The sequence below is a fragment of the Clinocottus analis genome, unplaced genomic scaffold (assembly GCF_023055335.1).
Source record: "Clinocottus analis isolate CAN_PGR_092001 unplaced genomic scaffold, fCliAna1.0.p SCAF_11, whole genome shotgun sequence".
NCBI classification, from domain to species: Eukaryota; Metazoa; Chordata; class Actinopteri; order Perciformes; family Cottidae; genus Clinocottus; species Clinocottus analis.
Window position 1 is genome coordinate 15,526,729 of NW_027175832.1, and position 12,068 is coordinate 15,538,796.

General features: G+C 40.1%; 1 protein-coding gene and 2 long non-coding RNA genes across 4 annotated transcripts; all 3 read right to left on the reverse strand.

The window, feature by feature from the left end:
* Positions 1–189: 189 nt before the first annotated feature.
* ackr4a (atypical chemokine receptor 4a) lies at positions 190–2,819 on the reverse strand. Of its 2 annotated transcripts, XM_068566667.1 has the most exons (4): positions 2,778–2,819; positions 2,197–2,304; positions 1,631–1,703; positions 190–1,509 (listed from the first exon to the last, which is right to left on the reverse strand). In XM_068566667.1, exon 4 carries the CDS (start codon positions 1,492–1,494, stop codon positions 373–375), a length of 1,122 nt encoding a protein of 373 aa, XP_068422768.1. In that variant the 5' UTR covers positions 1,495–1,509; positions 1,631–1,703; positions 2,197–2,304; positions 2,778–2,819; the 3' UTR covers positions 190–372. The 2 variants fall into 2 exon arrangements, with proteins under 2 accessions (XP_068422768.1, XP_068422778.1); XM_068566677.1 differs by lacking the exon at positions 1,631–1,703.
* A 2,163-nt stretch (positions 2,820–4,982) lies between these two features.
* LOC137782279 (uncharacterized) lies at positions 4,983–6,334 on the reverse strand. The gene is made up of 4 exons (XR_011077255.1): positions 6,220–6,334; positions 5,938–6,051; positions 5,808–5,854; positions 4,983–5,602 (listed from the first exon to the last, which is right to left on the reverse strand). It is a non-coding gene; the product is annotated as an uncharacterized lncRNA (long non-coding RNA).
* A 1,006-nt stretch (positions 6,335–7,340) lies between these two features.
* Positions 7,341–8,402, reverse strand: LOC137782397 (uncharacterized). The gene is made up of 3 exons (XR_011077266.1): positions 8,289–8,402; positions 8,007–8,120; positions 7,341–7,637 (listed from the first exon to the last, which is right to left on the reverse strand). It is a non-coding gene; the product is annotated as an uncharacterized lncRNA (long non-coding RNA).
* Between the last annotated feature and the right edge of the window lie 3,666 nt (positions 8,403–12,068).

Sequence of the window (12,068 nt, forward strand, 5' to 3'; positions counted from 1 at the left end):
TTGATTAAGTAGAACCAGTTTTAGTCCAAATACTAAGAGGTAATTGTAATGTTAACTATGAAAAATACAATTGAAATTAAACGTTTTTTCCTCCTGACCAGGATATAAAAACGGACAAACATCACTTAAATCCAAATTCCTTTTGCATTTATTACGTATAATAGAAAAAATTACATTTCTTTGGCCTTTGAAAGTAAACAAAAATACAACAAACAACCTCTTTTTAGAGAATTAAAGCGTTCAAATATTAAAACATTTGTTTAAATGTTGTACACATTTAATGATTTGATCACAAGCTTCTATTGCTGTTGCATCCACTGTCCTGTTTTGCTAAATATGGGATTTAAACAGGAATGTTTCAACCGTGTTGGCTCATATTGAGAAAGTGTTTGTCTCTTGGGATGCATTGTGGGAGTTAAATGACATCTCCATCTCTTCGTCCTCTGCTGAATTCTCCCTCCTCCTCCTCCTCCTCCTCTTTCTTCTCTTCTCGCCAAACGTCTTGGCCACCTTCATCATGTGCTGCCTGAAGGACGACCCCATGAAGGCGTAGAGGATGGGGTTGAAGCAGCAGTGAGCGAGGGCCAAGCTCTCTGACACCTGAGCCGCCTGATCCAACACTTTACTCGTCCCACAGTGGGTCACGAAGGCGTAGACGGAGTCCATCGCTCGGTAGACCTTCAACGCGTTATAAGGCAGCTGAGTGACCACGAACACCCCAACTACGGTCAGGAGGACACTTAGCGCTCTCCACTTCTTGCCTCTGCTGTCCGCAGGGAGGCCCTTCAGTGCGCGGCCCACGCTCCAGTAGCAGACCACCATAACCAGGAGCGGAAGCAGGAATCCCAGCAGCACCTCTGCTATCTCCAGCGCAGCTTTCCCCACGCGAGCCATCGATGGAGGGTAGATAGCCACACAGACGCTCCGATTAGATAACCGTCTCACTTCTGAGAGAAATAAATCAGGAACACCGAGGACGAAAGCTGTCGCCCACACAGCTAAACATATCTTCCAGCAGTGTCTCCTGGTGAAAGTCCTCTGCAGCCACCGACTCTGGTCTTTACCTTGCGCCCTGGCTAACGCCAAGTAACGATCCACGCTGATGCAGGCCAGCAGCAGCATGCAGCAGGTGAAGTTGACCGAGTAGCAGGCCGACACCATCTTACAGACGGCCTCGCCCAGCTCCCAGCCCCTCGCCGCGTCAGCAGCCCAGAAGGGCAGCGTGAAGAGCAGGAGCAGGTCGGCCACGGCCAGGTGGGTCAGGAAGGCGTCCATCATGGTTTTGAGGCGTTTGTGGTAGGCGTAGACCGCCACGACTAAGCTGTTTCCTGCCAGTCCCACCACCAGACACACAGTATACATGATGGGGAGAAAGACGGCCGCAAAGGAGCGGACGTCACCCTTCTCGCAGAGGAACGGGTAGTCATCGTAGCTGAAGTTGAGGCTGATGTTTTCAGAGTAGAAGTAGTCGTCGTCCTCCTCTGAGACATTCATGCTGATCAGACAAAGCTGTGAGGGAGGACATTTTGACATTCTAAACATTCACAGTTTTACTTCTGCCACAACGTATACATAAAATAGAGTGGGGTAACGTATTTAAGTACAGAGGAAAAGAAAAGCAATTACATACCGGCCGAAATAAATGTAACTATTCCCTCTTGAGCGCTGCATGTCCAAATGTGGAAGCCTAGTTTGTTCTAACTCTGCAGGTAAGAGCAAGAGGCGAAGCTTTGTTTTAACAGAGTGAGGGAAAAAATGTTATGTTTGCAACACACACACACACACACACACACACGCATGCACGCACACACATATGCACGCACACATACACACATTCATAGGCTTGTGGCAATATTAGCAGAAAGGTGGAAATGATGCGATATGCGTACACCCTGAGGAACAATTAGTCATTGACACATAAATAAATTTTCATCCCATATTTCCTCCAACAAAAGATACCTAGAGTTGTATCGTATGCATCCAGTACAACACAACATACATGAAGCAATATACAGCACAGCATTTCAATGATTCTGAAGTTGTAAATACTGTTTTGTCAAGTGTTGTCCTCTTATGTAAATTTAAATCTACTGGGAAAGCTACCTTGGCATTTCTGCCCCCCAAAAAAGGAATCAATCAAAACAAAAATGACTGGATCTGTCTACACCCAATAATCGGTTCAGAAACTCATCTTACCAGTCAGTGATTTGTTCCGTCTGCAAGAGAGCCGGGAATCAGACAAGCTTTCGATCCAGCCTGGTCTTGTAGCGATGCACTCTATAAACACACTTCTTGGAAGTATGACTCAGAGAGCGAGAGAGCGAGAGAGATAGAGGGAGGGGGAGACAGAAACCAAATCAGTTGTCTAAGCTGTTTATTGAGGAAACGATTTTTGTGTTTTCAACATGAATTAACTTGTTTACACAAAGCGGCAAGCAAATGCGGTAACCTTTCAACCCCAGAGGAACAATATAAATATTTAGTCATTAGTACATAAAAGTGAAGAAATCAGAAAGATACATTTGAAAGAAGATTTAAGCTTAACCTGCACTTTAGCAAATATTAATGACAAAGATATTTAGTCCAGTAATAAAACAAACAAAAAAACACAAGTCTGCAAAATATGCTAGAATACATATTGTCCTCAATATGCAATATCACTCTGTATTAAAGGATCTTGCTACTAAAAGCATGAACAAAGCTTCGGTATCTTTCCTGTCATCCTTCGAACTAATAACCTCGCCACAGCTAAAACCACAAGGAATGTGAGAGGTTACCTTTTCGGTTTTAATCCATCAAGATATGGGAGTAGAGAGGCTCTTTAAAAAAAAATAAAAGATAAAAACTTTCTTCCCCTGTTTTATGTTGCCTCGGCTGTCGAGCTGCCCCACCCAGTAACAGAAAACATAAACACTGATTTCCTTTTTCAGGATGAAATTCTTTTGGTTTCTTGGTGACATAATGTTTTGGAGAGAAGTCACACAAAGGGCATGCTACTTTCAAGTAGTTTCTATTATTTTACATGTCTAGTGATCATAATCACTATATAAAGTCAGAGCTTTTCAATAAGTACTTTGTTAAACATGAGTGAACGTTTCCTCTGTGGGTATTGTATGGTTTGCAACCTGTATAACAGACGTTCAGAAGGAAAGCTCATTAATGTTTCACTAACATGCTGGGAGGCTCAATAAACTCTGTGATCCAGGAACTCACAGGGCTGCAGATGAGAAATTTATTAATCCCCTTGAGGGAATTATTCTCTGTATTTAACCCATCCTTAATAATTAACCTTTTAAATACCTCAAAAGATCTTCCACCCTGGGGGCGATTGTTGTATAAAACTGTAAATCATAGTTTGTTTTATGAAGATGTATTGAACACCATAAGTAATACACAAGTGAAATATATGCTTTGGTACATGGACAAATTCAAACGTCACAGATGTGCGCAAATGTACCTCAATGCAATGCAAACTTTGGAGCCCTCGTCTGAATTTTCTAAACCCTTTGACTTAGTGCTGCTTCACTTTATCAAAGTCAACCTTTGCAAAGAGAACGTTCACATATTGTGTTATGATTTGGGTGAGAGTTAGACCTTACTGCTGCATCATTTGAAGTAAATAATCATCCTAGAAGTGCTTTTTTTCTAGGCGGACCTGAAACCTTTTCTTTTTTTTCTGCGTGTCATCTTCATTTAATCTTACCAAGTAACTTATATACTGATATTTACACATCTGAACAAAATCTGCAACTGGGGAAGGTTTAGTGTCTTGCTCAAGGACACTCCGACATGCAAACTATGGGGAGACCATTGATCGACCCTTGTGCCTTCAGAACGACCACTCTCCCCATGAGCTCCAGCCGCCACATGAACTCATCTTGACAAGCTAACAGCTCACACATGAGCTCGCTGGCCGCTTGCTGCCCAGTCTCTCAGCAAGGGCTGTGTCCAAAATCACTTCCTCATCCGTTGTCTCACCACAAATCCCTTTGCATCATCGTGACAGGTGCAGTGACGCACAACCTTTGATTTGCATCACATTGTGGGGTTGTTAGCGGAAAGAAGTCTGCATGTCACAAAGACTATTTTTTTTTCCATCGTGTAAAGTTTTGCGGCCACTTTATGTGGATTAGTATTGAGACACTCTAATAAAATATTTGTTTAATGTATTACAGTGCCCTCCGTGGCTTTCCAGTGGAGAACACATGATGCCAAAAAAGGCTGCCCTATATGCTAGAAAAGTGTCTGTGTGCTGGTTCCCTCTGGATGTTTCCCCCGCTAGCCCTCGGACAGCCGCTGCTCTTTCCAGATCAGGAGACATTTGCGGGCGGCATGAAGGGCGTGGGAGCAGAGACACATGCAGACACACCAGGACCAGCAACACAGTTCTGTCTAATACTCACTGCCATCAATCAGGTTGATGTGGACAACGAGGGGACAATGCAATGTGTGTGCAGCTAACAAATAATCAATGCACACCCATGTTTAACATCAAGTGATGTCATCATCCCTGACTCTCTGTGTATTTGACTGACTGATCATCTGCTTCTCTCCCCGGAAGTCCTTCCTGAAACATTTTCTCCCATTTGATAACTTTTGTACTTGAACTAACTGCACCTTTTTTTTTTTTATTTAACAAAATTGTTACAAAATGAACTCTGGAGCCGGTCTACACAGAGAACAGCACTACTTCCTCTGCTTTCTTTGTGTTTCTGAATATACAGAGATGTACAGTATTGTCTGACAACGTGACCACACACTGATAAAAGAGACTTTCACAGCTGGTCTACCAGTCAAGAGACTGTGTTTATACTGGGCAGCCCCCAGTTTACTGACATGTTTTCTCAGTCTTACCAGAATAAATAAACATTTAAATTAAACTTTCAGCTATTTACAAAGGTAAATGCTTTTTTATGAGTTTCTAGTTTGTCATAAATGACAGATGACACACTTCACTTTCTTATTTCAAAGACTTTATTTTGTTTGCTACTTTATAAATAAAACAGCAATTGAAGTGAAAGCTTAGCTCATTATCCATCATGTTGAAGACATCAGTCAGCATTTTATCAGATCATCTTTAAATACAAAGTTATAACATTTACCGAGTAGGTTTTTAACCAAATTTATGAAAACTACAAATCGTAAGATATGTAATGTTATTTTCTTTCTCCAATAATTCTGTCCAGTTTCTTTTATTGCTAACAAGCTAGCCTCCAACCAGATTTAGGGCTGAATTCACCTTTTATTTAAAATACAAACACACTTGTTTTTATTTTCAGAACTGCACCCAAAGTACAAAATAACAGTTTAACCCAAATGTAGGAAATTCATTTTGTAGAATAGTAAAGTAGCACATAAATGCTTCTAAAGTTTTTTTTTTTTTAATGAAAACCAGGTGAAAGTATGTTAAATTTCATGGCTTGCTGGCATCATTTGAAAGCACAGGTGTAAAGGAAGAGTGCTGTTCATGTGAGGATTGTTTATTGTCACCAAGATTGTAAACAGCAAAGCAAAAGAGAGCAGCTTTCTGGAGGAGAAGGTGCCAGTTCTTCGTGTCTCCCTTCAAATCTGTCGTAAGACTGGTTTGATTTCCTTCTTCTAACTGATGTAGAAACAAATGAGAAAAGGCAGTTAGATGTGAATCTGGAAAAACATTTTGGTGGTTCATAAAGTAAAATAAAAAGTTCAACATGTTTGCATTTTGTCCACTGAGACATTCTCTTGGTCACTTAACAATATTGCAAGATAACACAGATCTCAATCAATCAAAAAACATATTAATTCTCAAGAAAATGAAGCACATTTACATGTGTTGGTCCAAAGCCAGCGGTTGAGGGTTTGGTGTAACTTCAGGCTGGAAACAGAGGGGAAAAAGTCAGTTCAGTTGGGAAACTCATTTAGTTAGGAATTAAAATGAAAACGAGGTTTTGTTTTTACCGGTTTGACCCCTCCAATGAGTGAACATGCACCAGGCCTAAACCAGCAGCCGGGGAATTGTCGTGGACTTCTTCGTCTACTCTTTCCTCTGTCGGGCGCACTTACTCCCTTCACCTACAACATCATCAGGAGAAACTGCATTATTTCTACTCAAAGTCTCTCAGAACTGCCAATACAAAATGAACAACATTGTGCACTGTTGTAGTATTTAGACTGAGACAGTCCTGTGAGAAAAACACAATCAGAATCAGAGATTGTGCATCTCCTGCATCGTCTTCTTACCAGAATCGGAGGCTGTGCTCGCGGGCCATCTCTCACCAGAGCGGCTGCATCAGTAGAAGTGAAGGCTGTGAAGAGCAGGAAGACCTGCAGCCCCAACAGGACCAGCAGCACACCTTTGTCCATGACTGAGGAAATGAAGCGTGTGAAACTGACGGATCTTTATATACTCGCAGCGGAATAATCTCTTCCATGAGAACAATGCACGTTTTGAAATGATTTCACAAGTCCAATTTCATCATTTCAGAAACACCCTGAAATGTTGGCTTCCTTCTGTTGTAATTTCTCTTTTGACATCTCTGCCCATTTCTGTCATCAATACTCGTGCCAATTTATTAGATAACTTTCTTTTTATTGATTCCCTGTGAGAAAATGTTCCATATCACACCCTGAATATGATTATAACCGACAAACGTCATACCAGGAACAATACTGAGCAGGTAAAGGTACCAATTAATAGATGATGTGTTGATGAAGACTCAGTTATGAATTTTACAAAGTGTATGCTGTCAACACACAGAAAGCTGCAACCTCACAGCCTCCTGTGGTCTCCTGACTAGAACTCAATTCAGCTGACCACGGCCAGCACGAATAGTCAGCTTTCCCTAAATATTGTAACATTTAAATCACACCAAATGTAGAACTCTAAAATTAAGGCTTCAGAAAAGCTGCACGGCTTGTGTCTTCACTTCAAACACATAGGAAAGTGTTGCTGACTGACTCCATCTTGTGGATTCGTTATGCAGCACTACCTATCAAACACGTTTGCAGAAAATAATTAAATTTAAAATTCTTCCGTCTTGTTTATATTTTTACTTCACTGATAACTGATTTAGAAACGGAAAACTCAATGAGACAAATGAAAACAGTCACAGCCAGTCTACCTGTGTTTATACTGGGCAGCTCCCCGTTCACTGACATGGTTTCTCAGTGTTACCAGAATAAATAAACATTTAAGTTAAACTGTTGGCTATTTACAGAGGAAAACAACCTTTTTCTGGATTTATAGTTTGTCATAAAGAATAAAGATGACTCATCCCTTGTGTATTCTTGTTTCAAAAAACTTTATTTTGCTTGCTACCAACTTTGTAATCAACAGCAATAGAGCGAAATATTATCTCATTATTCAGCCTGGTAATATAAGACATCGTAAGCAACTTATCAGAGCGGCCGTAAATACAAAAGAATAGCAAAATAGCAAAAAGACGCTTTTAGCTTTTATATGAAAACTAGTTGAAAAGGTGAATACACGTTAAATTTCATGGCTTGCTGGCATTGTGATGTTCATGTGAGGATTGATTATTGTCACCAAAATGGTAAACGGCACAGCAAAAGAGAGCAGCTTTCTGGAGGAGAAGGTGCAGGTTCTTCGTGTCTTTCTTCAGTTCCATTGTAAGACTGGTTTGATTTCCTTCTTCTTACTGATGTAGAAAAAATGAGAAAAGTCAGTGAGATGTGAATCAGGAAAAAACACTCTGATTTCAATTTAAGTCAATCTATTAATCAGTCAATCTGGCGGTTTATTAAATAAAATAAAAAGTTCAACATGTTTGCATTTTGTCCACCGAGACATTCTCTTGCTCGATTGACAATATTGCAGGATAATAACACACATCTCAATCAATAAACATATTCATTGTCAAGAAAATGAAGCACATTTACATGTGCTGTTCTAAAGCCAGCGGTTGAGGGTTTGGTGTAACTTCAGGCTGGAAACAGAGGGGAAAGTCAGTTCAGTTTAGGAACTCATTTTGTCAGGAATTAAAATGAAAAAAACGCTTTATTTTTACCGGTTCGACCCTTCCAATGAGTGAACATGCACCAGGCCTAAACCAGCAGCCGTTGAATCGTCGTGGACTTCTTCGTCTACTCTTTCCTCTGTTGGGCGCACTTACTCCCTTCACCTACAACATCATCGGGAGAAACTGCATTATTTCTACACAAAGTCTCTCAGAACTGCCAATACAAAATGAACAACATTGTGCACTGTTGTAGTATTTAGACTGAGACAGTCCTGTGAGAAAAACACAATCAGAATCAGAGATTGTGCATCTCCTGCATCGTCTTCTTACCAGAATCGGAGGCTGTGCTCGCGGGCCATCTCTCACCAGAGCGGCTGCATCAGTAGAAGTGAAGGCTGTGAAGAGCAGGAAGACCTGCAGCCCCAACAGGACCAGCAGCACACCTTTGTCCATGACTGAGGAAATGAAGTGTGTGAAACTGACGGATCTTTATATACTCGCAGCGGAATAATCTCTTCCATAAGAACAATGCACGTTTTGAAATGATTTCACAAGTCCAATTTCATCATTTCAAAAACACCCTGAAATGTTGGCTTCCTTCTGTTGTAATTTCTCTTTTGACATCTCTGCCCATTTCTGTCATCAAAACTCGTGCCAATTTATTAGAGAACTTTCTTTTTATTGATTCCCTGTGAGAAAATGTTCCATATCACACCCTGAATATGATTATAACCGACAAACGTCATACCAGGAACAATACTGTGCAGGTAAAGATACCAATTAATAGATGATGTGTTGATGAAGACTCGGTTTACACAGCGTCTTGACAAGGGAAGTTAAGTCTGGGAATGTTGCACAATTTCAATACAAATATTGAAATTCTCTGCTGTCAACACAGAGAAAGCTGCAACCTCACAGCCTCCTGTGGTCTCCTGACTAGAACTCAATTCAGCTGACCACGGCCAGCACGAATAGTCAGCTTTCCCTAAATATTGTAACATTTAAATCACACCAAATGTAGAACTCTAAAATTAAGGCTTCAGAAAAGCTGCACGGCTTGTGTCTTCACTTCAAACACATAGGAAAGTGTTGCTGACTGACTCCATCTTGTGGATTCGTTATGCAGCACTACTTATTCAGTTGATTGAAACTACAGCTGATAACATATGAAACACGTTTGCAGAAAATGACTCAATCTACAGTTGTTATGTCTTGTTTTTAAAAAAAATTTAGAAACAGAAAACTTAATGAGACAAAAAAAAAAGACAATGTTCTGCTTTTCATTGTTTTTAATCACTAACACATTTTTTGTGGTGTACATAACTCTTGTAGTGGAACTCAATGTGTGACAATGTGAGCACCTTGTTCAGTAGAGCAGTGAATGATTATCTGTCAATCACTATTAACTCAATGGAGCTGTTAGCAACAATAATATTTGACCGTAAACACCAGTGAACTTTGCTGTTAGTGTTATTTGCTTTCACAGAAGATACACTCAAAGCAGTGCATATATGTGATGGATCGGAGTCATGATCACCAGAAGTTATACCCTTGGTAGTCGCTCAATAAGTGCGATATCAGTAATAATGTAACGATTCCTTCATCAAATGGCTTGTTGTCCATCCCTTCCATTCATGTATTTGAACAAATCCTCTGGGCTGTACACAGAGACCGAAAGAAACACAGAAAAGAAAGAATTTACACCAAATTAAGAGAAGTTACACAAAAGAGCTCTAAGCAAATGAGCTTTGTGGCACACAAAACTTTATGGTATTTACACATTTTGATTCTTTAGCTGATTTGAAATTGAGGCCTTTTTGGCTTTGTTTTCAGGCACTTTGAGTTTAGTAAGTGCCAGTCAGATGGTAGAATGATGTAAGTTTCACTATGCAACAAAGTATTTACAAGTGGGGAAACTTGTAATTAAATGTATAAAGAAGCATGTGATTTTATTGCAGTGGAGAATTAGTTTGTTCAGGAACATGTAAGATAAGACCATTTAATTCTGACAAAACCCTGTTCAACTTAGCTAAGTGTACGCTCTCACCCTTTGTCATTACGAGAGAGAGCGGCTCAATGTGTTAGACAAATGTAACTCTATCTCAGGTACTGAGATGGTGCTATTGGAGTGGACTTCCCCAAGTCAGACATAGAGTCACTGATGTTTGCAACCTGGACGGACGTGAAAGTGAGGAATGTAGTTAATGAAGTGCTCCGTCCTAAAACGTTACAGATTCCTCAATATGTTTTTTTAGTATTATGTCTTCAAGCATGTTGGATATAGTTTTGTGTCAGCATTAGTAATCTCTTACCTCGGAAGAGTAGGACGAGGACTTTCAGGCTGTAACAAAGACATTTGATTTTATGGTTGCATATTCATTCTTAGAATATTTCTAAACAAAATAATAATAAAATAAACAAGTAACAACCCAGCAGTTTTCAGAGCTGTTGGTGAGACAACTTGCTCTTCCTTTTCAATGATGGCTAATTAAAGTGTTGAAGTCAGACAGCAATGATCTTGAGCAAGATTCTTTTGAGATAAAGATTCTGGGAGATTCAGTAATTGTAAGATGGAATGGAATAAATATTGGTTCTTACCGCAAATGCTCCAAATCCACATGCTCCTGGTCTCCACCCGCAATTGGGAGATCTTTTCCGTCTGTTTCGGTCATTTCTTCTCACCACCTATACGACGAAGGGCAATTGTCCTTAAATAAGGAAAATCTTTGAATGTTGCTTTTGATTACAGCCCGCATTATTAGGCTACACAGGGTTATCAATATAAAAGTCCTACTTACTGGATACCTAGCGGGAAATACCCATATAGTCTACAAGGGAAGACGAGGTTAGGGTCGAGAAGCTTTACAATGGATCTGCTTACCAAACCAGGAGGCCGTTCAGGATCCGTCTCCAGGGCGGCAGCATCAGCAGAAGTGAAGGCTGTGATGAGCAGGAAAACCTGCAGAAACAACAGGGCGAGCAGCACACTTTTCTCCATGGCAAAGCAACTAAAGAGTTTGATACACGCTGGTCTTTATATACTTACTGCCAGCCAACCACTTTCCTCTAAAGAAGGGGAAGGCAATTAAGAGGGAGTAAATACAATAACACACAAATTAAAATGATTTGTTTAACTTGACTTCTGTTATGTTCAACTGATATCTCTGCTTCCTTTTCCTGCAGTATCTCCCTGGACAATCTCCTGATAATATCATTGAATAAAAAGCTAGCAGGTTTATTGAGAAATACTGGTAACACTGTATTACTACACACTATTTAGCATTAGTTAAGTATGAGTAAATACTCATTTATAAAACGTTGTTCCAACATTAACACTCATTAGTATGCAATTTATAGACAGTTATACATGTTTTATTCTTGATTAACAAGCTTGACTATTATGTGTTTCATGATTGGGTTTTCATACTTTAAGTGATGTATCCCCTATTTGTAAATTAAAATATATTACAAACCAATTATTAAGGATTTATAGATGAATAATCCAACGTTGCACAGCTGCAGATGTTTCTTTATTTCACACATAGAAAATGAAAATAGTGACAAACTAAATGCTGCATAATCAAATTAAGGATACCTGTTCAAAATGTAATCACACCTCTTAAGGACGTCTTCAGCTTATGAATAGTAAATGTTGCTGCAGTGAAGAATTATGGGATAGCATTATCTCCTTTCCTTTGGTAAAAGATGGTCCAGTGTACCTACTGCTAAAAGAGATAGAAAGGAATCATAAAGCACCTTTCCTCATCCGTTACTGAATTCAAGCAGATCTCATCATGGCTGCCACATAGTATGTCTGGTTCATTTCACTAGGAACCTTTTTAGCAAACGAGAATCACAGTCGGTGTGTGAACTGAACCTCGGGGAGCTCCGTAGGAGTTTCAAAGCAGCATACGAGCTGTGAGTTAAAATGCAGAGGACGAATCCCATGTACCTTTGTGACAATATAAAATTAAGTTTACGTTCTTCCGTTTCATTCCACCTGTGTTACAGCACTAACCCTCTGGCCCTTTCCGCCTGCCTCCACCTGTCCACGAGCTGTGTCTCGTCTTCTGTCACGTGCCCTCTACAACGAGCCATCAGCACACCTGC